At 41.8% G+C, this 23,845-nt stretch overlaps 1 protein-coding gene across 5 annotated transcripts; it reads right to left on the reverse strand.

The window, feature by feature from the left end:
* Positions 1-4,187: 4,187 nt before the first annotated feature.
* CAPRIN1 (cell cycle associated protein 1) lies at positions 4,188-23,484 on the reverse strand. 5 transcript variants are annotated; one of them, XM_017733018.1, is made up of 18 exons: positions 23,381-23,484; positions 22,111-22,197; positions 20,248-20,486; positions 20,052-20,134; positions 18,853-18,990; positions 18,252-18,304; positions 18,080-18,166; positions 13,562-13,717; positions 13,364-13,472; positions 12,869-12,930; positions 11,387-11,497; positions 10,717-10,866; positions 10,397-10,547; positions 9,685-9,728; positions 8,711-8,861; positions 7,645-7,745; positions 7,177-7,240; positions 4,188-6,409 (listed from the first exon to the last, which is right to left on the reverse strand). In XM_017733018.1, the coding sequence occupies exons 1-18, from the start codon at positions 23,414-23,416 to the stop codon at positions 6,345-6,347; spliced, it is 1,887 nt and encodes a 628-aa protein (XP_017588507.1). In that variant the 5' UTR covers positions 23,417-23,484; the 3' UTR covers positions 4,188-6,344. The 5 variants fall into 5 exon arrangements, with proteins under 5 accessions (XP_017588507.1, XP_017588506.1, XP_017588509.1 ...); XM_017733017.1 differs by lacking the exon at positions 8,711-8,861 and having other exon boundaries at positions 9,534-9,728; XM_017733020.1 differs by lacking the exons at positions 8,711-8,861; positions 18,080-18,166 and having other exon boundaries at positions 9,534-9,728.
* Between the last annotated feature and the right edge of the window lie 361 nt (positions 23,485-23,845).

The raw sequence follows: 23,845 nt of genomic DNA on the forward strand, positions 1-23,845 counted from the left end.
TTGCGGCGCGCCATGGCTGCGGCTGCCCGGCGCTTCTCCCCCGGCGCTTCTCCCCCGGCTCCGCTCCCGCTGCACCACGTGGGAGCCACGTGGGGCCGGGCGCGGGCGCCGCGCAGCGTGGGAGGACCCCGGGGCTGCCCGCGCCGGCCGCCTGCGCGACGCGCGCACATCTATTTAAAAATACACATTTCTGTCTAAACGCACATTTCTGTGCCTATTGAACTTCCAAACGGAATAACTGAAGGTAGCTTTCCACATGGGCAAGGACTCCTGTGCCCAGCCGGCTCCCAAAATCCCTGCGAGACACAGAGCAGCCCTTACCTCCCACAGCTGTTGTTTATGTATTTATGTATTTATTTATTTATTTCAGTGACTTTTGGCTGTAAAAAGGGGACGAACCAAACTTCAGTCGCAATGGAAAGGCTGATGATATATTTTTTAAATGCTTCGTTCCAAAGAAATCCTGCCTGCAGCCCCCCAGGCGTGTGGGCACAAAGACCAGGCCTCTGACTTTCTAAAGAGAATTAATTCCATTTCCACACCAGCCGAACTCTGAGTCTGGGTGGCCTTTGCTGCTGGGGGAAGAGACGACAAAAACAAACATGCGTTAAAAAAAGGGCATTTGGAGACAGTTTCCCCAAGGAAACAAGACTGCAGAGAGCAAACAGAACACATACAGAAAACAACGAATCTGTAGGGTTCATTTTTATAGGATTCGAAACGAAACCCCAGGAAATATTAAGAACCCTGCTCCTCAATAAAACTGTTATAAAGCTTATAAGATTTAAGCTCTGCTGCTTAATAAATCCACCACAGCTGTTTGAAAGTTTTCCATACAAAACCCCAAGCTGCACAACCGTGGAGTGGCAACAGGAAAACGATTTTTCAACCTGACTTGAAATTCCAGCGAGTTTTCAGAAACACGGAATTTTATTCTCAAACTGACAGTAAAACTACTCCTAACCTTTCAATACCAAAGTTGAGCCGAGCTATTTGCATAGATATATTTATTCTTCGCTTTTAATACTGCCAATTCTTTTTAAAACTTGAACATTCAAACAACGAAGTATCTAAAACCAAGTGACATCGTAGGAAAAATGTATTTAACACCACTGGATGTGTTTGGGGTTGTTTTAAAAGATAATAAAAATACGATAAAACTACTGAATTAATAATCATAAAGGCTGTGGAACAGGTTTTTTTTTAGGTGAACCCAGGTAAACCCAATCACTGAGACAAAACCACCAATGCAACACAAGTGTAGCAAGACAATCCCTTTAGGTATGAAATGTTTGCTTGAAAGGGAAGGACATAAAACATTTAAATAGATTTATTTTTCAAGTGTTTACATAAGCCATGGACCAACTTGTTTCCAACGCTGAGTTAAAGAACTGCAAAGACATATATACAGGTATGTTTAAGGCCATCAGAAAATTTAAACCTGACAACAAACTAAAAATTCTCAACACTTATTTCATGTGGTAGAAGCATTACTAAAGCTCATTCTAAAATCCAAGAGCTTCAAAAGAGGAAATACATTTTCATTTAATAAAAGTCTAACGGATATTTCCTAAAATTTAGCTTGAGACCAAAATTCCAGGTGTACTCTTGGGTAGAAATGGGCCAGCAGAGTTGGAACCGAGCTAGTTGCATCCATCAGATTCTTTCATGAAGGTTATAAAGGAAGGGGAAAAGAATCTGGCTTTTAATAGGAAACTGCAGCAAGAGCAAACAATCAGTTTAATTCAGAACCAAATGCCAAGTTAGGCTCTAGTTTTCCTCGTGCAGTTCTCCTGCGTGCTGCTCCAAGTGGCTTTGAGGAGGCAGATTTTGGAAAACAAATTTCCTTCCTTCCATTAAGGCTGGATTTTTAATACCATTACATTCCAAATGCCTCTTGAAGTGGTGAATAGAATAGCACCTCTTCCCTTAGATGAACAGTCTAGAAAATTAGGTTTCACATCACGCTCTGCCACATCCCACCAAAGATACACCTTTGAAGAACCTTCCCCACCTCCTTCCCTCTGGAAAAACGTACTGGCCCAACAAAAACATGTTACAGTTTAAGCAAGTAGCCCTCTCCACGACTGACAAAATGAGGGAATGTTCCCAAAGTTCCCTGTCAAAGCTCCTTCCCTGAAGTTGTGCCACTGACTGCTACAGCCAAGATCAATCTGAGATCAATGGGGCGCCCAGAGGCATTTAACAAATCCTGTCATCTCGAGAAAAACACCTTTAGAAGGGAGCTGCACAATGCTGGAGCTTCTGGCAAAGTTCCAGACAATAACCATAAATATATTTAAGGCCAGATTTAAATAAGGAAATTGTCCTCTAAGTTCATCAGGAGAGTTTTGTTGTTTGGGATCATTTCCTGCTTGCTCTTCACGTGTTCTGGTCCATCAGTGAAGGACACCTGCACCTTCCCACCGCACCTGTGGAAGTTCTCTGGTGCCAGCTCAAGTGATGGGAAACCTTTTAGTCCCATCTGTACCCAGTGCAGATGGAAAACTGGAGGAACAGGTGTCCAGATGCTAGAAACTAAACCAGCCTCCTTCACACAGTGACAAACCTCAGCTCCAGCTTGGATCTTCAAGCATCCAGCTCAGCACTCTGCAACAGACTTTAAGCAAGAACAGTTTCACAAGAGCAAGAGGGATGGTCTGGATACTCCAGGATGTGACTCATTAACAGGAGGGGAATATTAAGATTCTCCAACTGACTCTTTATCTTGCTCTGCTGGACCACAAAGATTTTGCCCAATTTGTTCTTGATCATATGAATTTTAACCACTTTTCCAGTATCATTCATCATCTTTTCAGTATTTATTTACATTTAGAGCCTCTTCAGTAACTTCTCTCAACTCAAATGCCATTTGGGAGAAAGAAGGAAGCCTGATCCTTTCTCCCAGGGACCTGTAACACAACCAACCTGCCTAAAATCTTAAGGTCAGCAGGACCTTTTGAGAAGACACATTTTAAGGACACAAGGTTTCTCTGAGAGTTAAGTCCCAGCAGGATACATTGCCTGGTTAAGTAACAAGAAGCCGACAATACTCTTCCAACTACTCTGAGTGATGATTCAGAGATTGCTGTATACAAAAGACAGGATCTGGGGAAGAAAACAGGGGTTAAGCAAAGTTTAGAACTCTCTCCACAGCAAAATCCCTAAGCTGCACTGGCGAACTGTTCTTAGAAAACACAGCAAAAACACAGAAGTAAAATTCAGGACCAGGGTGGCCTCAGGTGTAAGACAACAGCTCGTGATTTCTGGGCAAGTTCTTAAGTAGGAGGATGGCTAGGAAGGATCCAGGTTTCCCAGACACAGGAACAATACGTACAAACATCTGAAATACTCGAGTGATTGATCCATTACTTGCTCAGGAACCCTTGAATTACAGCCGAGAGGAAGCAAGAGGCTGAAGGCAGAAGTTTGGTTTCAGACAGGCTCAGACACAGCCCTGTCCCACACTCTCTCCTTCCAGCCACAGGATCAGGCCCCAGCTACCCCATGGAATAAACAGCTCATCCCTACCTCCAGAACGGGCCTGGCACCGCAGCCAGCCCCAAACTGCCACGGCTTTGCTTCAGGATGAACTTCTGTTAACAGTCTTTTCTCAAAAGGGGACCTTTTTCAATGGAAACGTACCTAGGAGTGCTTGGGATCTGGAGGGAACTCGGATTCAGAGCCAAGCTATGGAGTAAAAATTTAGCGCTCCCCTGACCAGGCCAGAAGAGCAGCGAGGGCTCCGTGTGCCCCAGGGTGACCCCAGCAGATGTTTCAGGACAGTTCATTACACCAGGGCTGGGATTAAAGGGCTCCGTGCAAATTCCCAGCTCACCTCTCACGGGCTTGTTCCACCTCTCCCTCCATCAGAGAACAGCAGAGCAGCTGCTCTAAAGGCCATTTTCTAACTTGTCTCACAGTGAAGAGGCCCAGTGTTCTATTAATAAATTCAAGTTGGAAAAACACCCCAAACCAACCCCCCAAAACTTTAGGTGGAGTGTTTTGATCTGTTCAGTGGTCTCTGATTGAGTATGGTGCACATTTACTGACAAACTACAATTCCTTAAGGAGCATCTGGTGTGCAATGGAGAAAGCTGAGCAGCTCGAGTTCTACCAACCATTTAAAAGTAAGCTGATGCACAAAGAAAAATAAAGTAATTAAAAGAATTCACTGTTTTCCTACATCAGTTCAACATTAAAAGGTTTGTCTTTTTATTTTTTTTTTTCCAGTTAAAAAACAGTAGGGACTATTATCTCAGTAATAGCTTCCTAAAAAAGACACAGAACAGCAACTTCTCACCGGACTGCAGTTTAGGAATGTTCTAGGCCTCGACTCAAACTGCTGCTTCCAGACATCAGCCCCGTTTCAGGATGCCTGGTGTGGAATATGGTCTTCACAAGCTTATCATTTCCCGCAGTGAAAACATTTTTCATTTGTGCTCTTCACACAGGACATGGAAAAGTGATTTCCCACCTATTTGGATGGAGTTCCAGACTGTTTCACAACGAAGTCAAAAGTATCTGACTGCAAGTTCTGAAAGTTCAGTTGTGATACAAAGTAGAAATGACCCTCTGAGTGAAAACAACCTTCCGTTTTGTACAGAACAGTTAAAACACCACGCAGCTGTTCCTTAATTTCACCTTTCCACAGGTAGGAATTATTTGATGAGCAATACTTAACATATAATATAGCACTTTTCTTCTTGCACGTGCTATAGAATGCAACAGAACTACCAACACCTCTATGGAGGCAGCTATCAAAATATTCTCCCCACTGCAGAGAGAGTGCATGTGCGCAAAAGGCAGGCACAAGTGATTTTTCCAAAGATTATACCACAAGGATGCAGTAAAACTTGAATAAGACTTGGTATTTTCCAGCTCCTAGGCTTATGCCATTTCTTTTATACATCGCTGCCTTGATGAAAAAAAAAGGAAAAGTCCATCAAAAATAAAAGGTTTCCCAGAAGTCACAGCTAGTAGAGTAAAACCAGAAAAACAGGAGGAGGGTTTACATCTAGTCAGGAAAAAGAGACTATTGGGGAAAAAACCCAAAGAAACCTTATGAAACGTCACCCCGACACATTGAATCTGTTTCAGCCGTTGAAAACCAGTGTTCCAGGATACAATTTTTATAAACATGTTTTATTTATCTTGCTTATACCATTAGAACTGTAACTGCTGGCTGTCATTTCCCTGAAAAGGGGAAATCAACTCAAACACAGACTGGTGCTTTTCAAAAGATAGCAATTGGAAGGGCAGCAGCAGCGGGCATTTGAGATTTCTTAAAACCTTCAAGGCTGCAGGAAAGACAAAAGGACATGTGACCAAAAGTGTTATGATTATCCATTAGAGATTTCCATCAGTACCGGCATCAGTTATTTAGGTGATAATACAGCAAGGTCAAGTATTAGTGACAGACAATGTGCAAGTCATAAGGAATGATAGAGAATACCAATCCTTACAAAAGTCATTGCTATCAAAGAAACTTAAAAGTGTTTCAAAGAGATATCTAAATACTTCACATCAAATATACAGTGGCCATCCAGATTATAGCTCAGATTTGTTGCAAAATTTTGTTCAAGTGCCAAATCAAACCTTTTTTTTTGTTGTTGTTTTTCACCTTGTCACCTAAAAAAAAAAAAAAAAAATTACACAGTTACATTAGCAGTTATGCAAGCGCTCGGAACTCCTTAGCCACGGGAATCAGGGCCCTGGTGATGAGGAGTGCTGCAGCTAAGGGTGCCTCTTCTCTGTCACAAACTGCTTCTAAGCCCACCTGTCTATTTAGGGCATTTGCATCACTACACACCTTTAACTGTTCAGTGCTTCGGTTTAATAAGAAAAAGCTGAAATGCAGTTGTTCTACCAAGCCACACTTCACCTTTTCCATCCTTTCATGGGAACATTTAAGTTTTGTCAACTGCCACCACAGTAAATCTTTATGGATTTGCAGATTTTATCTGAATTTGTTAAATCACTTTTAAATGTCAGAAGCGAGTCGTTGCTTTTTCCTGCCACTTCAGTTAACCATGGAGATTGGATCACCCTGAAAATTGCCTTTTTTGCTTTACTCTTAGCAAGGGTGAGGAATCTGAATCTCATATGCAAGGCTCAAGATGATGCTTAGGACAGAACATGCAGAGTAAACGTTGTTTCGTTCCTTTCAATATCCAGGGAATATAAAGCTGGCAACTGTAGTCCTGTCATTATGGGTAATGAAAATAGTCCCTTTACAACAAACTTCCTGTAAGGGAGAACAAATAGATAATAACTCTTCTGGTAACATGTATTGTACACTGGCCAGCGTGTTTTTGGCGTTGAATGGAATCCTGTGAATGTGTTTAATTCACTTGCTGAGCGTTCATCTGAGGCATCCCTCTGTTTGGTCTGGGGGGCCCTCCACGACCTAGAAAACACACAGAAAGGAGGTTGAATTCTGCAGGAAATCTGGTTAGTTTAAAAACTGTCCTACATCTTCTTGGTTAAACTCAAGAGAGACTCTGCTGTGCTTCCTGAAACACGCTCTCAGCTTCAGCGCAGCCCAGGCTGCACTGAGCTCGAGGCCTCAGCGCCGCACCTCGGGGCTTTCGGGACCGAGACAGGGACAGAACCCTTCAGAACTGAACTGCCACGTGGGGTTTCACAGATGCAGGACACAGCCTCGAGCTGCCCTCACTGACAAGGCACTCATGGCCATGTCTGTATTGACACACAACAGTCTCATCACCAAAAATGGTTTAAGAAAAAGACTTGAAAAAATAGTGATGAAAATAAAGTCTAGAAGCTGAACTACAGCCTCATTATGTCTGTGGGGTTTGCTTCCTAGGGCTTTCATTAATAAAAGACAGTTAAGTAGTTCTGCTGTATCTAAATGTCAACAGCAATTGCTGTTTTAGCTTCTTTTCCAAGAATTCCTCATTCAAGAGCCAATTAAACTTCTACCACCAGTTCACAGGATCACAATAACTCAAGTCAGCAGGGAACTCAGAGGTTCTGCAGGACCAAGCCCTGCTCAAAAGCAGGGTCAGCTATGAGGTCAGAGGAAAGTCAGCTTATTCTTAATTGTGAGCTGCTGAGGAAGGAGTGAGGTTCTTTCTGAAGTCCAGAACTTTAAAAATTGGCTCAGAAACTTCCACTCAACCCAAATCAATTATTCACTACTCTGGAAATTACCTCTAGGAGCTCCCCGAGGTCCACTTTGTCCAGAGCCACGTTTGAAATTCTGTTGATATCCATCCTGAAGCAAAGAAATTAAAAAAGTTACAACATAAAACCTGGGCATTCTGTTACTAACTGCCAGCAAAACAAGGAGCTTTTCGAATGATGTGCACTGACAAAACACCTGTAACTTCAACATGCAACACTTTATTAGTTTAAAATAATATTAAAAAAATAAATTCTTATTTTCACTAGTGCCTAGCAGCTGTAATAAAGTGTGCAGTGACAAATGCTCTCTCCAGTTACAGGATATGTTGCTCAATATAACTAAGAAATATAAATAGATGTCTTTAGTCTTCAACTTTTCCAAACTACACAGAGGCAGTTTGTGTTCCTGAGCAATAAAAAAAGTCCCAGAGGAAGTTGTCACTAACAGCTTTGAGTGCTTTGGACACCTATTTCCCCCCTCCACTGGTAGCTTACCCTCTGGTAGTTTGAGTAATCCCGAGGAGCATTGAACTGGGGCTGTGTGTAGCCACTGTTTGGAGTGTTGGAAAAGGAAGGACGGTAGCCATCATATCCCCCTAAGGAACAGGGCACAAGTCTTTCACTTGCAAAACAAAGTTGCACTTAATACTTGACCTTCTGCTACTATAGAAAGAAAATCAGCAACAGTATTTTACTTAAGCCTTAAAAAACCCCATCCCTTTAGCAAGGGCTGTTTACCTGCAAGTCAGGCAAATGTCTCCAACATCAGGGCTAACATATTACAAGAAATGGGAATGAACACCTGCTAAGGACTGGGAGGAGGCAGAATTCAGGGCATTTCTCAGAGTAATCTGAGGCTTGATTTACAGAACATTCAGACCAGAGCTAAACATGATCCTACGTAGGATCTAAACGCCCCAGCTGTGGTAACTGCATTCACACTCCAATCAGCTGTATTTTTATTACACAAGTTTCTTCTCTACTCCCCAGCCACACGAGAGGAAGAGAACATGGAAGACAGTACCTGTGTCCATAAGTAATCCCAGAATACCTGACAAGGGAACTACCTCTCTCCTATTCTAACATAAACCTCTCTGTAACACTGACAGCCACATATATAAAGTCCACGAATCAGGAACATTCTCTTATCTATCCAGAACTCCTGTTAATTCCCTTGGCCTAGTGACTTTTGGACTCTAGTGTTCCTGTATTTCTACATAAGCCAGCCTACTTTCATTCTGATGAAACACAGAACTATAAAATACACTGTGGAAATAAAAAGCATTTTTGAAATATCAACTGGCATCCAAATTCCCTGCTTGATGGCTGGCTATTGCTGCATTTGCTTATACTTGCAGTGGATGCCTAACAATTGTATTGTAACAGAGGTCCAGACACACACTTACATTTGAAGTTGCTCATCTACAGCCAGTAAGATTTCTACTGTGAGTGTCACAGTCTCCCAGAGACACTGCCCCAGGTCAGTTTGACACTTGCTATCCTGAGCTGGCGCTCCCCCGAGTGCAAGCAGAAGCTGTGAGTGTCTCGCAGAGCTGCTCACCTCTGAATCCGTTTGCTGGGCCCCTGTAACCGTTCATGAGGCCCCGGGCCCCGCGGGATCCCCCCCGGGACACCCCTCGGCTGTTGTAGTAAGGCTGGCTGTTCCTGGGAAATCCAGTGTTCTGCTGGGGAGGCTGCTGGTGGTTTCCTGCCTAAACGCCCCAGCTGTGGTAACTGCATTCACACTCCAATCAGCTGTATTTTTATTACACAAGTTTCTTCTCTACTCCCCAGCCACACGAGAGGAAGAGAACATGGAAGACAGTACCTGTGTCCATAAGTAATCCCAGAATACCTGACAAGGGAACTACCTCTCTCCTATTCTAACATAAACCTCTCTGTAACACTGACAGCCACATATATAAAGTCCACGAATCAGGAACATTCTCTTATCTATCCAGAACTACAGTATCATTCCTCCACTCCTGTTAATTCCCTTGGCCTAGTGACTTTTGGACTCTAGTGTTCCTGTATTTCTACATAAGCCAGCCTACTTTCATTCTGATGAAACACAGAACTATAAAATACACTGTGGAAATAAAAAGCATTTTTGAAATATCAACTGGCATCCAAATTCCCTGCTTGATGGCTGGCTATTGCTGCATTTGCTTATACTTGCAGTGGATGCCTAACAATTGTATTGTAACAGAGGTCCAGACACACACTTACATTTGAAGTTGCTCATCTACAGCCAGTAAGATTTCTACTGTGAGTGTCACAGTCTCCCAGAGACACTGCCCCAGGTCAGTTTGACACTTGCTATCCTGAGCTGGCGCTCCCCCGAGTGCAAGCAGAAGCTGTGAGTGTCTCGCAGAGCTGCTCACCTCTGAATCCGTTTGCTGGGCCCCTGTAACCGTTCATGAGGCCCCGGGCCCCGCGGGATCCCCCCCGGGACACCCCTCGGCTGTTGTAGTAAGGCTGGCTGTTCCTGGGAAATCCAGTGTTCTGCTGGGGAGGCTGCTGGTGGTTTCCTGCCACTTGGTGACTCTGGTCCGGGGAACCGTGGTAGGTACCAACCACTGCAGGGGAATCGGGGGAAAAAGGAAGTATAAAAGTCTGGATTTCTTTATGTTCCCACAAATCTCTCTTTAAACCCAGCATTTGGTTGTGGAGGAAAAGGATGAGGCTCTTTCTCCTTATTGCACATCCAGTACTTGTTAGCACTTCAGGGGAAAGTGAAGGCAGTGCTGAGAGAAGAACAGCTCTGGATAGAGACTTTTATTTTTTCAAGGTGCTAACCTGGAAAGCATTTTGCCTGCTGAATTCAAACCACATCTCACTGATTTCAGCAAAGCATTCCAGACCTTTGTGAAATCTTGCACTGACTATTGAGAAGCCATAAATATTTGCTCTCATTTTTGCCTTACTATTTCCTTTATAGAATGTCACCTCAAATTGCACTATTTGTTTAAAGCAACCAGAGCAAGTACTTCACTCTACTGCTTTCACCTTCAGAATAATCCTGGTCCATGTCTTTATTTAAACTCATATAAAACTCAGTCAAGTGGTGTAACAGTTGGAGATAAATATACTGAATTTCACTCCCTGTTGGATATTCAAACCCAGAGTAACAAAACCTGGCATTGCTCAGGGGAAAGGTTTGCAAGGGAACGCGTGACATGCTTTGCTCCATCATCTAGGACTTCACAGACTATCACCTGCTCTACCAAGGCCACAAGAATTTTACCTGTCTGGAGTTGTTCTTGCTGGAGATCTGATTGTTCTACTTGGTGAGGTTGATTGGAGAAAGTCTGGTTGTAACTGGCCTGGTACTGGTTTTGTTGCTTAAGGGTTTCTGGCTCATTAACAGGAGGAACAGGTGCATTCATGTTGAATACCTGTAAGAGCAGAAATTCATTTTTACAGCTCTTCATTGTATCATGTAAAGAAGCATCAAAGTCTGAGAAATGTGAATCACCAAAGACTATCCCAGGTAGCTACATGAGTGATTCCACCACAAGGAATGAGTACCAAACTGAAGGGATCCAGTATGGATTTCCTACTCACTGTTTGCATGGATTGGAATGGAGCTGCGTTAACATTGATTCCGCTGCTATGCAAAGGCTTGCTGGATCCAGCCTGGAACACCTGCGGCTGGGATGCAGTGGGAAGTGATGACGACGATGGGGTCTGGTCTGCATTCAGTGACATTGAAGCCTGATAATTAAAACAAACAACATTTTAGCAGCTTTTGAGGTACCAAAACTTTAACTTTAAAAGAGTGGCAATGCCTCAGCTTCACCTCTACAAACAACTGTTTGCTACTTCAGCTCAACAGCCTCATTCACAACAGCATCATGAGAGGAAAAATCTAACCATCTTCTCCCTCATTAACTTGAAACACAACTAGAAAACACTGGATGGGAAATGAGTAAGTTTCCAGGCTAACTGCTGGCCAATGTAAAAAAATAAATCCCATCTCCTAAGCCAACAACACTGATGCTCCCATGCTGATGTTGGCATGCTGCATCTAACTAAACATACAAGCTTCCAAATGAAAAGTCTTACTATGGAAGACTTACTGGTCACAGAAAGGCTCAGAATTTTGGAATCAAAAGGGAATTGAAGTGGCCGTATCAACAGGCAACTAAAAAGAATGTTATTTACGAAGAAACAAACTAACATTTGATGTCACCTGCAATCAGAGTTCTTCCCACCCCTGTGAAACCTGACTTGCCTGAATCTGGTCAATTGATTCTTTCTGTGGCCGTTGCTCTGCTGTGTGAGAAGGCTGATACATGGGTTGGGAAGCTGTATATCCCTCACTTGTAGAAGAAACCAAGGGAACCTGACAAAATAAACCCCAAAGCCCCCAAAAGTCAGCTGATGCTCACACACAGTTTTGTAAAATGTATCAGAGACCTCCGGATGGATGGTACTCTCTGGTCTGTGAGCCAGCAGATCTTCACAACCAGTACAAATTAGTTACTTCCAACCACCAACATTGTAACATGACAACTCCAAGCTCAAACACAAGTGGACACAGGCTGGCTTCCAATGGCCTGAATTTTATGTTTTATGAGCTCTGCTCTCACACAGAGCCCAAGGAAAACTCCAGCCAGCAAAGCTGGAGGGCTTTGCATTAAAGGCTGTACTGGGGAATTTAAGAGGCAATGGATAACAACTGATCGTGGTGTTCACACCACACTGGAATGTTCCAAAGCCAAGAGTAAGTTTAGCTACTGCTTGCAAGATCCTCAAGAGAATCACTGGCAGCACTGGTTGAGGTAAGGGAAATAAGAAAAAAAAATCCATTGGATTAAGTCACAGACATCACCTAACAGCAAAATAGAAACTAGCGCAGAGAAAACACTCTGCCCAAAGAAATTATTCTACTCATACAAGACAACAAAACTGTGGAGAGCACCAGCACTTCAGGAGGTACATACAGAGGAAACTCACTCCTGTTTCTATGTAAATGAGTGACTTAAACTTTGCAGACCCAATCTGGACAAGCCAAAGGAAGCAATTTATACTGCCTGTACTGTGAGATCCATCATCTATCCAGGCTTTTTAATTGCAAATACCTACAGGGATCAGACCCATTACTGAGACCAGCAGAGTCCTTGGAGATGCCACACATGCTTAACACAAAATTAGGAAGTTCTTTAATCACCAGACAACTGAAACATCTTAACAAGAAGGTGACTACTTCAATTATACAGTGGAGAAGGAAGTTTAGGAGATCCAACTTAAAAGCTCAACTGAAAACAGCATTCAACTCACGCTGACTGCTCTACAACTCCAGTATAAAATCCCAATCCAAGCAAGCAACTGGAAGTAATAAAACACAACACAAAATCTGTAGTTAATGCATTAGATCTATCTGTGCCCTGACACTCAGTTGAACAGACACAGGCTGCCCTTTAACCAAGTGATTTCTGTTACAAGCAAATAACAAACCACCTGCTTCTAGATAAATTGGAAGTACTACTACCCATGGCTTAACTACTAAACAAAGAGAAGATCCCCTTACTGGAATTTGTAATGTCTGCAGAGAATGAAACGAGCAAGTAGTAATGCCTGTAAGCAACAATGGAGACCACTGATTTCCCAAAATGGGAACTTCAGCTTTTTGAGTTTCTCACGTAGCTAGGAATTATTAACTCAGGTCTAATATCAAACTCAAATCCAAAACACAATTTACTGAACATTTTACCTGTGTGGCTTCTGGTTGCACAGAAACTTGGGTAGGCTGGGCAAGTCTTGACTCAGCATGAACTGAAGGAAAATAATTTCACTTATTACATAGTAAAATCAAAACCTTTTACAGAATAGCATTACTATCTTCTCTGATCAGTTATGTGAGAGCTGATCACCATGAAGATGATGAAGCCTTTAGCATGGCAAAGCTATACTCAAACTACCAATTCCTGTTGCCATGCAAAGAACATTTTTTCTAGTAGTCCAAAATAATCCAAAGCAAAACAAAAAAAACCCTTCAGATATCCCATATTTCCAAGCAAAACCTATAAGCAAGTGAGAATTGGAAGTCTAAAAATAGCACAGTCTCATTTCTGAGAAAAACACACTTTAACAGGACTGTACTATTACTGGTGGTGACCCTTTTACTACGCAGCAGTAACTGAAGCACTTCTAAGAGGTGACTTGCAGGCTTCCCCAGTATTTATGTTTAGGATTTACCATTACAAACCTGGAGGGCAAACCATTTGTGGCATGTCCAAACTCTGTGCTGGGTTCATGGGCTGTGCAGATACGATGGCAGGATCAAGCGTTTGGTTCTCAAATTCCAGCATTGAGTCCTGGGGAGAAAAAAAAAAAAAAAAAGAATAAAAAATCAAATCCACATTGCTGTGGGTTAAACAGATGAATGTTTAGAGTACAGAAATACCTGCATGAAGTTGTAGGGGCCTTGCATCTGTGCCATGAGGTCCTGTACTCGCTGTCTCCTGACCAGGGGGTCTGCCTGAGCCACAGCAGTGAGCGCGTGAGGTTCCGGGACGGGAGGAGACGTCGCCTGTGTCTGTTGCTGCAGGGAATTTACAACCTAACAAGAAACAACAACCAACTGCAATTTCAGCTCGAGGCAGCACTGCACTCAAGTGACTTGGGAGTTCTTGGCATTTCTGGCTATTGCCTAACTGGTTATGGATGATGGAATTACTGTAGTGGGGTTGAGTATTACATCCTACAGACAGGTCAGTGCTGGTGGCCAGCTACTCGTTTGAGCACTCACAGGACTACAGAGTTCACACTCTGCTCTTTTCTAGTCTCCATCTACTCTTTTCCCCATGAAAAAAGGTGTTTGTTCAATATTACATGGATTTTGTTAGAGCAGGATTTGAGACAGCAATTTATCAGCATTTGGAAATTTAAAGGAAGTGGGGGCAGAGTAAGCTTCAAAAATATGCACAAATGGGGAACAATTATTTTCTCATTGCTTTTTGGTAAATGTAAGTGGAGTCAGAATTTTTTTTGTCTTTCTTAAGACTTCAAAATGCTCAATTTTCACAGCCACTGTTATCCTAGGTCCCTGATTTACTGTCTCAGGGAACAGCATGCAGCATTGCATGACAAGGATTGCCAGACAGCACTGCAAGGGGACACCAGAAGCCCAGAAGCAGAAGCACAGCTCATGGTGGGCAAGAAAGCTCAGATTTACCAGACATATTCCAAAGTGGCAAACATCAACAAAGGAACAAACTGCAGTGGGCTTTCAGATAGCACCTGATCAGACAGCAGAGAAACCAGCAAAGCTGGACATGAGCATCTCAAAAAACCATCAGCAAAAAGTTTGAAAACAGACAGCAGCAAGGATGGTCGAGCTGCACTCTGATGGCCCTAACCAGTCCCTAACCTGCTCTTTAGGCAGCTCCCATAATCCAGAAGTGCCATTTTCTATGTCAACAAATGCCCTTTAAAAGTATCTTTGTCAATGACTTGTTTATTAGTTCTCTATTTCAGTGAGCTTCTAATATTAAAAATCTTCCAGAAAAACAGCTAAGCTTTAAAACTTAGTTACACAGGATATAAATCAGCATACAAGCGCCTGGAAGTTCAAAAAACTGATGTGAAAAACGTGATTTCTTATCAGAACTGCAGAAGACAGATTTCTGTACAGCCATCATGACAATTAACAAACCAGTCCTATTTTAGACCAGTCCTATAACAAAGATCTGAACTTTAAGCCTCAAACTGCCACTATCCAACCTCAAAGCCTGTACATTTTTTTAAAATTTCTCAAAGAAACCTACAGCACCTTCCAGTATTCCTACTGCTTGCCCAGCTTTCCAAACCTTGTTTGCACATAGCATTCTGCACATGCAGTTGCCTCACCAACTCCAATGGCTTGTTCCTTCACCAAATCCCTGACAGAAAATCTGAACAAAACTAAAATCTAACCACAACCTACAGTCCTCTTCGAGATTCCCTTCAGAGCCAGATCACCACTAGTAGCAATCCACAGAGAAGCAATTTGACAATTCCCATGAAAAATACACCCTGAGGCAGTCCACACTGGAAACCAAGCATAACTGCTCTGGCCTATCCCCAAATTTCACATTATGGACTGTTTCCAAATTAAGATTAGGTCCTGTAAATGGAAAAAATTATCTCGAGCACATATATAGACCTTTTGCACATTTCAAAGCTTAAAAATTGAAAAGAAAGTGCAAGCCAGATCAGGTGAAACTCCTGAGTAGTAAAACCAGCAGCTACTCATCTCCTGTTTAATTGTTATCAAAAATACTCTCAATTATTTGAGCATACCACTCAACTCATGGAGTCCAAGTCATTCACAACAATTCAGTATCTTCAAGGAAAAAAAAAAAGCGTTGATGGAATCATCAAGAATACATAACAGTGACAAAAATATCCAACACTTTCCTTTTTCACAAATAGTACAGCACTAACTTCAGATGGTGTTTCAGATTTTACATTATCTTTTCCAATCCTCTTTTTTTTCATGTCAGGAGAACAGTTTAGGACCTATTCCTTCAGCCTTATTAGCACTACCAGGTACTCTGACCTAGTACAACCACAGTAGGATGAAACTACTGAACAAATTTCAAGTTGTGTGAATTAAGATAGTTTTGGCAGCAGGCAGAGCTGCCACACACAATGCAAGGAGACTGACAGGGGACAGCAAAAAAGGAGGAGGAAAGGTAAAACCACAAGTTTAACGACACCACAAACCAACAGAAAGAACTTGTGTTCTGGCAGTCTGAGAACAGTTTTCAATTCTACACAAAATCCATCCACCCGAAGTTCCACAATCTAAGACACAGTGAACTTTGTTTACAACCAGACTCAGGTACTTTTTAGAGAAGAAGCAGTTAAAAAAATAAAAATTAAACCCCCACAAAACAACAATTAAAAAAACCTCCATAAATACTATTACCAATAAAGGACATCTTCACCAAAATTAAAACATCATATAATCCAAATACACTTGGAAAATTCACAAGTAAATTCCTTAGTTTCAAACTTATGGAAGGCCCACAGAAAAAACATCCTTGTGAAGACATCATCACGTCCCAAACTAGAAACACACCACAGAAATCCTGACTGTATCACATCTACCTGAGGGTTACTGAAAAAGAGAGAAGTTTATGATACCCTCCCCCTTCCTGAACAATTATGGAGCTCTTCTGAGCAAATGTTCTCTTTCAGATTTCAAAATTCACAGCTATCAGTGTACATTCTGTGTCATGATCTTACCAAAGCACAGTTCAGCTGCATTCCCATGAGAAATGAGACTGTGATGCCAGCAAGAATAATTTTACAGGCAGATATTCTCAATTTCCCTTTTTTGTGCTATAGCTGAGAAAATAAGGTTCTTAATTATGAAGAAACAGTGATTTTCAACCTTAAATTTTTCTAAATTATTCCTTTTCTAAGATGTCCAAGATATTGGGACAAAAAGGACAACTGAAGCATACATTCTTTGTACTGTCCCTATGAAAACAAAGCTGATCCAATCCCATATTGGATCTAGTACAGATGCCTGAAAAATGAGGAGTTTCAGAAATCTGTCTCATACCAAACTGCAACCTGAACTATGTCTTCATCCATACTCCTTATATTAAGAACTACAGAGAACTGAACCACTCTGGACCCTTGGTAGAAACAGATATAAAAGGGGTATAACTGAAGCCTATCAATCATTAATTTTTAAATGCTGTGCCTTCTAAGAATACTCCAACCAAGCGTGACTTTAATGTGTGGGTTTGTCAGTTTAACAGATTTCTTAAAACACATTCAACAGCAGTGATATTTCAGGGGTTTTTTGAGTAAGGGATTGAAATACTATGACAAGAAACTACCAAACTCATTCACAAACATGGCAAAGCTGTCTTAGTCCTAGAAGCCTCACACTCATCCTCAGTATTATTAAATTTCTTAGTGGTCTTCAACGCTGTAGAACAGGAATTTCAGCCAGACTCAGTGTAAATCAGCTGATTAGTTTATCAGATCAAAACAGCTGCTCTGTTTTTTCACCATTTCACAAGATTTTGAACACTTAATCCACTCCTACACTTAGAAGCAGTCCAAAGGCACCAAGAAAGTCTAATGCAATTTGCTGCTGCAGAAGGCTAAAATCAATCAAAAATTAACTCTCCAGCACCTGAAACAAGCTGCTCATGCTTGTTTTTAACAGACAGACACAACTCAAGCTCCAACATACCAAACATGGGGTTTGTCCTTTTCTGTACGTGAAGAACACAAACTCTGGTGCAATAAAATCATGGACTTGTACATGTAGCAAAGTCTGAGTGCAAATCACTAAACTGGGGATGGATCCCAACACCAGTGCACCACAAACACCACAAGTGAACAGCCACTCAAGTGCAAAATAGTAACAAGTGAAATACTTGAAGAACTGTAGTTCTGGGAAGCAGAGACGTACACACAAGCATATTTTAACATCAAATTATGCACATAAGCAATCTGCAGCAGGTATTAGTTGAGTTACTCATTTTCAGCTCCCTCTCCAGGGACCTGCTCAATGAAAGCACAACTACACCACACTGTCAGCAGCTGGGGAGATAAACTTTTAAGTTCTACATTTGCAGCTAAGTTCTCAAAAAAAAAAAAAAAAAAGACTTCAAAAAAGTCCTTAAAGTCTTTTTAAGCCTAAGACTTTTAAGTCCTGTTTTCCCAAGCAAGCCACTAATGAAGAAAAGCAAGTTCTCTGCAAACTTAGCCAGACTAAATAGATTTTATTTCTTTTTAAATACTCCTGAGCTAAGTATGTAATTAAAGAATCGAGTAGTGAGGCCAAGCCTACTTAAATATATGTATTCTTTTATATATTGGGGGAGAAGGGATGCAATACTAAAACCTATCATGAATTGTGAGCCAGCAGAAACAGGGATTGCAATTTTACCTGCAGTACACAAGATCTTACCTCAACCGTTTCAACTGTCCACTCATCTACCTGTTCCTTCTCACTACTGCTGAACTGAGTCTCTGCCATGAATTGTCTGTTTACATACTAAAATAAAAATAAGAAAGGGTATGAAAGTAAAAGTAAGTGGCATTAAAGGTATACAAAATGACAGTCTTTCAGTGAATAATACCTCAGTTGATTCAACTTCAGTTGGTTCAGTAAATTCTTCTGCTGGATCGGGTTCTAGAAGAAAAAGGAATAAACCGTTTGTCTGGGAAAACCCCAAACCAACAACAATAAAGACCCCAACCACCCTCATGTTACAGACCTAGAAGATACAAAGTTAGATGAGAAAACCTTGTGTCCCAGAATGAAGCAGAAATGACAGGGGCATTAACAGAGAATTAGTAATAACAAATAATCTCAGAGCTTTGAATTAAAAAGCAAAAAAACTCCAACATTAAGTTCTTGCTAGGGAGAGTTATGTTCAGCTATGCCTTCTCCACAAAAGGGAAAAATGTCCTGAGCTTGTTCTTAAAACTGGATACAACATTCCCAACTTTAAGTACGTAATCACACTGTCTGCTTCAAAAACTGCTCCCTTCTAACACAGCTTAAACTGGTGGGAACCACTGGAAAGTGGCAAAGCCTCAGGCAGCCAGAACTTTCATCCTGGATGGTTTTGGTACTAGAGATGAGCACTGCATTTGCAATTCAGTCACTCTGAGGACTGCAGAGACAAGACAGAACAACACAAATGTGTCAGTCACAAGGCATCTCCCCCTTCTCACCAGCCTCTGCCGCAGTGTCTTCTACCGCAGGTGCAGGCGCTGCCTCCTCTTCCTCACACAGCCCATTCTGGTGGTTGTGGGTGCTGTCAAAGTAACTGGTCTGAAGAATCCGTTCAACAACCTCCTTCAGTGCTTTGTCTGGGGAAACAGAACAGGGGAACATCAGCACCAACTCGGTCCTCATCATCTTCTCCTTCCTTCCCAAAGATTGCAGAGTTTTCAGTCCAAAGATTGTACATTTTATGACCCTTTTGCTGGAAGATGTTGCTGCCCCAAGCCAATCCGTGACCATTACTGGTACAGGATTCCTTCTCTTACTACATCACATTCAATAAATCCATAAATAACCCAGTGTCATTCAGAAAAATCTGAAGGGCAAGGAGGATCTTAAGAGTACATACAAGTCTTCAGAAGATTTGTGGAACACTCCACAGTGAGGTCAAGTTTATGAATTTACTTAGTAGACTTTTATTCCTGTTATTTAAAACCATTACTGTGAGACAATTTCTTACAAAACAACTGTCAGTACAAACAAATGTACACAGGTACCACCTGATTCATGAAGGTTCTTCCCCTGAAGTGAAGTGGCTCAAAAGAGCCTTTGTAAGCAAAGAACACATGCCCTCAGTGCCTCAGATGAATGCTGGGGCATCTTAACCCAAAAGACATCAGCCCCAGTGGGAAAGCAGCATTACTGGCTGCCTAGGCCATGTATTTGGGAATTATATCCTGCAAAAAAGCAGTCTGGCTGGCATGGTCACACCCTGATCTGCAGCTGATCAATGACAACAGGGCAAAGCCACTACGCTTTTTGCAGGAGCCACGGGGGAGAGAACATCCCACTAAGGATGGCCATGCCACTTTATGTATCAGGTCCTATCAGTAACAAAGCTCCTTGTTCACACACAGGTTTCCAGAAACAAAGACCTGTTACTGAGCACCAGCAGAGTACTGCTGAAATAGCAGGAACGGACTGAGCTTCAACAGTGAGTAACGCTGAGCCAGTGTAAAATAAAAACCACCACACACTGAGCCCAAACCTCAGAAGTCACTGTTACAGTCCAGCTAAGAGCTGAGGAGAAGCAGTTACTCTAAAAACTCAGAGATAATTAACTGCCCAAGCTCTCTTACATCAGATGTGTATTTTAGCTCAGGCACAAATTCAGCGTGCTGTCTCTTCATGCAGAGACTGTACTTACAGGTTGTTCCACAAACTGGTTTTTCCTTCCCTTCCAGTAAGTCCCACAGGTGAACAGATGCTTGCTCATACTGCTCATTCAACCTTAAAAATTAATTAATAAGAGTTAATTTCTTACCGAGTCTTTAAATTACCATACTAAATACATTGTTAACCGACTGGCAATTAGAAAGACAAGCATTCTGCTATAACCCTACCTCATGTTCATGTCTCGTTCAGGGTAAACCAGCTTGTAAAACTCATCCAGCATTGTCAGCTCCTCCTCTGTCAGCACTGGCACCCCATTGGATCCTTGTTTGAGGTCGCTGCGCACTTCATCATCACCCAACTTCTCCAGAATAAACTGCAGCTCCAGCACAGTCTTTAAACGCTTCTGCTCAGCCTCCTCTCGCATCAGCTGCTCCCTGCGAGCGGTCTTCTTTATTGTTTTCTGGATCTGGAGAGGACCCAAGGGAAAAACAGATAGAAATGTCTCTAACTGCTAAGAAAAGGTGCAGGAGAGCAAGAGAAGAGCCTAAGTGTTGGGTTCTTGCACTGGGCAAGAGCAGATTTTAAGTGTTGGGTTCTTCCATTTGGAAAGGCTTGGGTGATCCAGATTTTTCACACTGGCCACACAGAGAACAGGAACAGAGAAGTTATTCACCATATCCCATGACAGTAGGAAACACTCATTGGAACTACCAGATCAGCTTAAAACAGATCAACCAAAGTACCCTCTGTTTTTTCACGCACCACAGGAGGGAACTCATGGGATGTTTTGCCCTGAAAGGCTGGGGAGATAGACAGGATCAGCAAGTTCAAAAAAGGATTTAAACAAATTCTTGGACATGAGATCCCCAGTCAGACACCCTAGGGAACAAGCATGTGCATCCACTGCAGCACTTCCAGGGTGAGGAGCATGGATGCAGGGAGGGAGAGGATGACACATCATCATCAGCCTTGAGCTCTGCACTGAACCTTCCACAAGGCTGGTCTAAATGCAGCACCAGTCTGAACCCACAGGATGTTTCTTCCATTATTCATCCAAGCATCCAGCATCCCAAATTCAGCTGGTTTACCTTGTAAATTTAATATTCTCTACCAAAAAATCTATTGTGACAGTAACTTTCTCACTTTGAAACACCTGAATTTCATTTTTTAAAATCAAAGATGTATCTTAAAATCAACTACATGTGAACCAACTCCAGTCAGGAAAAACTGCAATCAAGTTTGAAAGCAGAGCACCAATCTGGTACTCCTGGATTCACTGGCCTCTTTTAGCAGTCAGCTGACCAGGGAAACACTGCAGAACTGACTTGTCCAGAAAAGAAGGCTCCCCATTACTAACATTCTGTAAACAGAGATGGAACTGTGATGCCAGAAAATGAAGAAACAGGTCGGCTTAGTCCTACAAATTAATTTACAGCCACAACCAATGTAGAAAGCAGTTTGTAATACAAGGATGCCGCTGCCCTTCAAATTCTCACAGCCTGTTCACAAGCTAAAACCACTCGGTAGAGCAGTCAGCTGCACTAACATCCACTACACAACCAATTCCTCCAATGCTGCTGCTCTTTCCAGAACTCCCAACCTTTTAGAACTTAACTCTCGACCACAATGTTATTTTGCCTCCTTGATAAAACACCAACTCAAAAGATTACCTATTTTATAGAATCCAGGTAATTTATCCTTTACAAAAATATGAATTGTCTCATAATGTAATTTCAGACTGTGTTATTAAGAAATGAAAACCCTATGAAATCAATTTAAGAAAATGTTACCAATGCTAGCAAGTGACCATCTTTAATGTTGCACTGCAAACCTGTTCTGTGATCACACTGTTTTCAACACTTGAGTTGTGTCAGAAAATTACTACATTACTCTTGCTTCCATACATTTATGGAGTGCATCAGAAATTCTTCAGAAAACCTAACATCAACTAATATAAAGAATAGAATAAAACAGTCAAACAACAGGAAATCAAGGGCAATTCATCCCTGTAAATAGAGGTGACTACTGCATCAGTGGAAGAGTTTAAAGTGTTTGGATAACCCACATGGCAACGCTTGATCTTTACTTACATCTTGGCTCAGAGCCATAAAACTCCTCTGCAGTTCCTTAGCAAATTCCAGATTATTTGTCACTTCCTGGTATTTTGACACTGCATCCTTAAAAAAACCCAGAAAAACCACAAATGTGAACCAGAACCAACAGAACAGAATATATACTTCCAACAAATAAATTCCACGTGTTTTAGTTCTGAAGAGAGACACAGGACCCCTTAATGGGACTGCAGCTATGTTAAGGCAAATTAGATTTTCACTGGCCCAGATATCAAAGACTTGTCTATGTCCTTGGGGCCTCTAGTTTCTTTAGATATGCTAAACATATATAAAAATACGCCTTTATGTGCTCACGTGAGTGATGGACTGGTCTCATGGTTGGCTGTAGCCAATTCCTGACAAAAACTATCTAACAACTGGGAGAATGGGGGAGAAGAACATCTGGCAACTCAGAACTGCTCTAGAGTTTGAGAATTAATGATTTGTTATCTCCAGTCAGAGCCCAAATCAGAATATACAGAGCATAATGTCCCCTTCTCCAGAAATCTTTGCTTTTGCTATCTTCTTAAACCTAATACTCTGATCTGCACCAAAGCAAACCAAACGCCTCAACCCATCTGGCAGTACTGCGAAATTCCACCAAATCAGAATCAAATCAGGGGGATATGGCTGAGACATTTATACCCCTGCTGTGACAAAATAATGGGATTTCTCCAAACAAAGAAGATTTTTATCAAGCCTAGTAGTCAGGCTTCATAAAAAACATGTGTTTCCCTCCTCAGCATGGTGTCAGTTCTCTTCTCTGCTCAGCAAACAGAAACCTTATCATGGTTTCCCTTCACAACAGGCCATTCCAAAATAAAAACACACAGATCTGTGATATTTCAGTTTTCAGCTGGCACAGAACCACCGAAGTGAAGATGAAATCATCACACGGACCAAGGGAAGCAGCTCATTCTTTAAGTGTCAACAGCTGCAATAGTTGGAGGGTACATTTTTTCCCTTCACTTTCTCAGTGTTAAAAATCATCAACAAAACACTGTTGATTACTGAGCATCTGGTGATCTCTTGAAGTATCAATGTGCATGTTTGCACCATGCAACTGAATTTAAATTGATATTTGCTTTTTATTTACTACAACTGCAAAACTGCTGCTGAATCAAGCTCTACAATAACCTACTTTAAGAACCAGCCCCAACAAGGAGAGAGGCAGCACAAAACTCCTCACCACAAGATGACAAAACAATTTAACTGAGATCTGGTTAGGATTTTTTTTGGTTGTTTTTACCAGTTGATCTTGATTCAGACGTTCTCCCTTGTTCATTCGTTCCTGGTAATCATCAAGTTTGCTCTGAAACAAAAGAAAAATGCTGTTATGAAGAGCCAAGAATCAGTTTAAAGCTTTTTTTTTCTACTTGGGCTAACAAAATTATGCACTGTATTATTACAGTACACAGACTGTAACACAAGCACATAACTGTCCTGAAGGAAGAGTACATGAGAAAAATTCTCTTCTGGGTTAAAACATAAAGATTTTCCCAAGAGGTAAATATTTTAACCGTGTTTATTTGGCTATTACAATATCTTCATGGCTAGTTGGAATTTCCAAGGAAATTCACATTCTTCCTAAGGGGAAAACCACTCTCAATGGACATTTCCTTCAATCCAAACCCCAGAGAGCTGAACTGAGGGCTGAGGTAGAGCTTATCACCACTTTATCACTACAGTACCAAAACCTGACTGCAAACCCCCA

Source organism: Corvus brachyrhynchos, unplaced genomic scaffold, assembly GCF_000691975.1.
Source record: "Corvus brachyrhynchos isolate BGI_N302 unplaced genomic scaffold, ASM69197v1 scaffold315, whole genome shotgun sequence".
In the NCBI taxonomy this organism is placed as follows: domain Eukaryota; kingdom Metazoa; phylum Chordata; class Aves; order Passeriformes; family Corvidae; genus Corvus; species Corvus brachyrhynchos.

Bases quoted from the DNA above. Each gene is read 5' to 3' on its own strand.
- CAPRIN1 (XM_017733018.1), bottom strand. From the start codon at position 23,416: ATGAACAAGGGAGAACGTCTGAATCAAGATCAACTG. The intron at 10,548-10,716 runs GTGAGTAGGAAA...CTGCTCTTACAG, and splicing joins CATTCCAATCCATGCAAACA to GTATTCAACATGAATGCACC. The intron at 6,410-7,176 runs GTAATTTCCAGA...TGTGTTTTCTAG, and splicing joins ACCTCGGGGAGCTCCTAGAG to GTCGTGGAGGGCCCCCCAGA.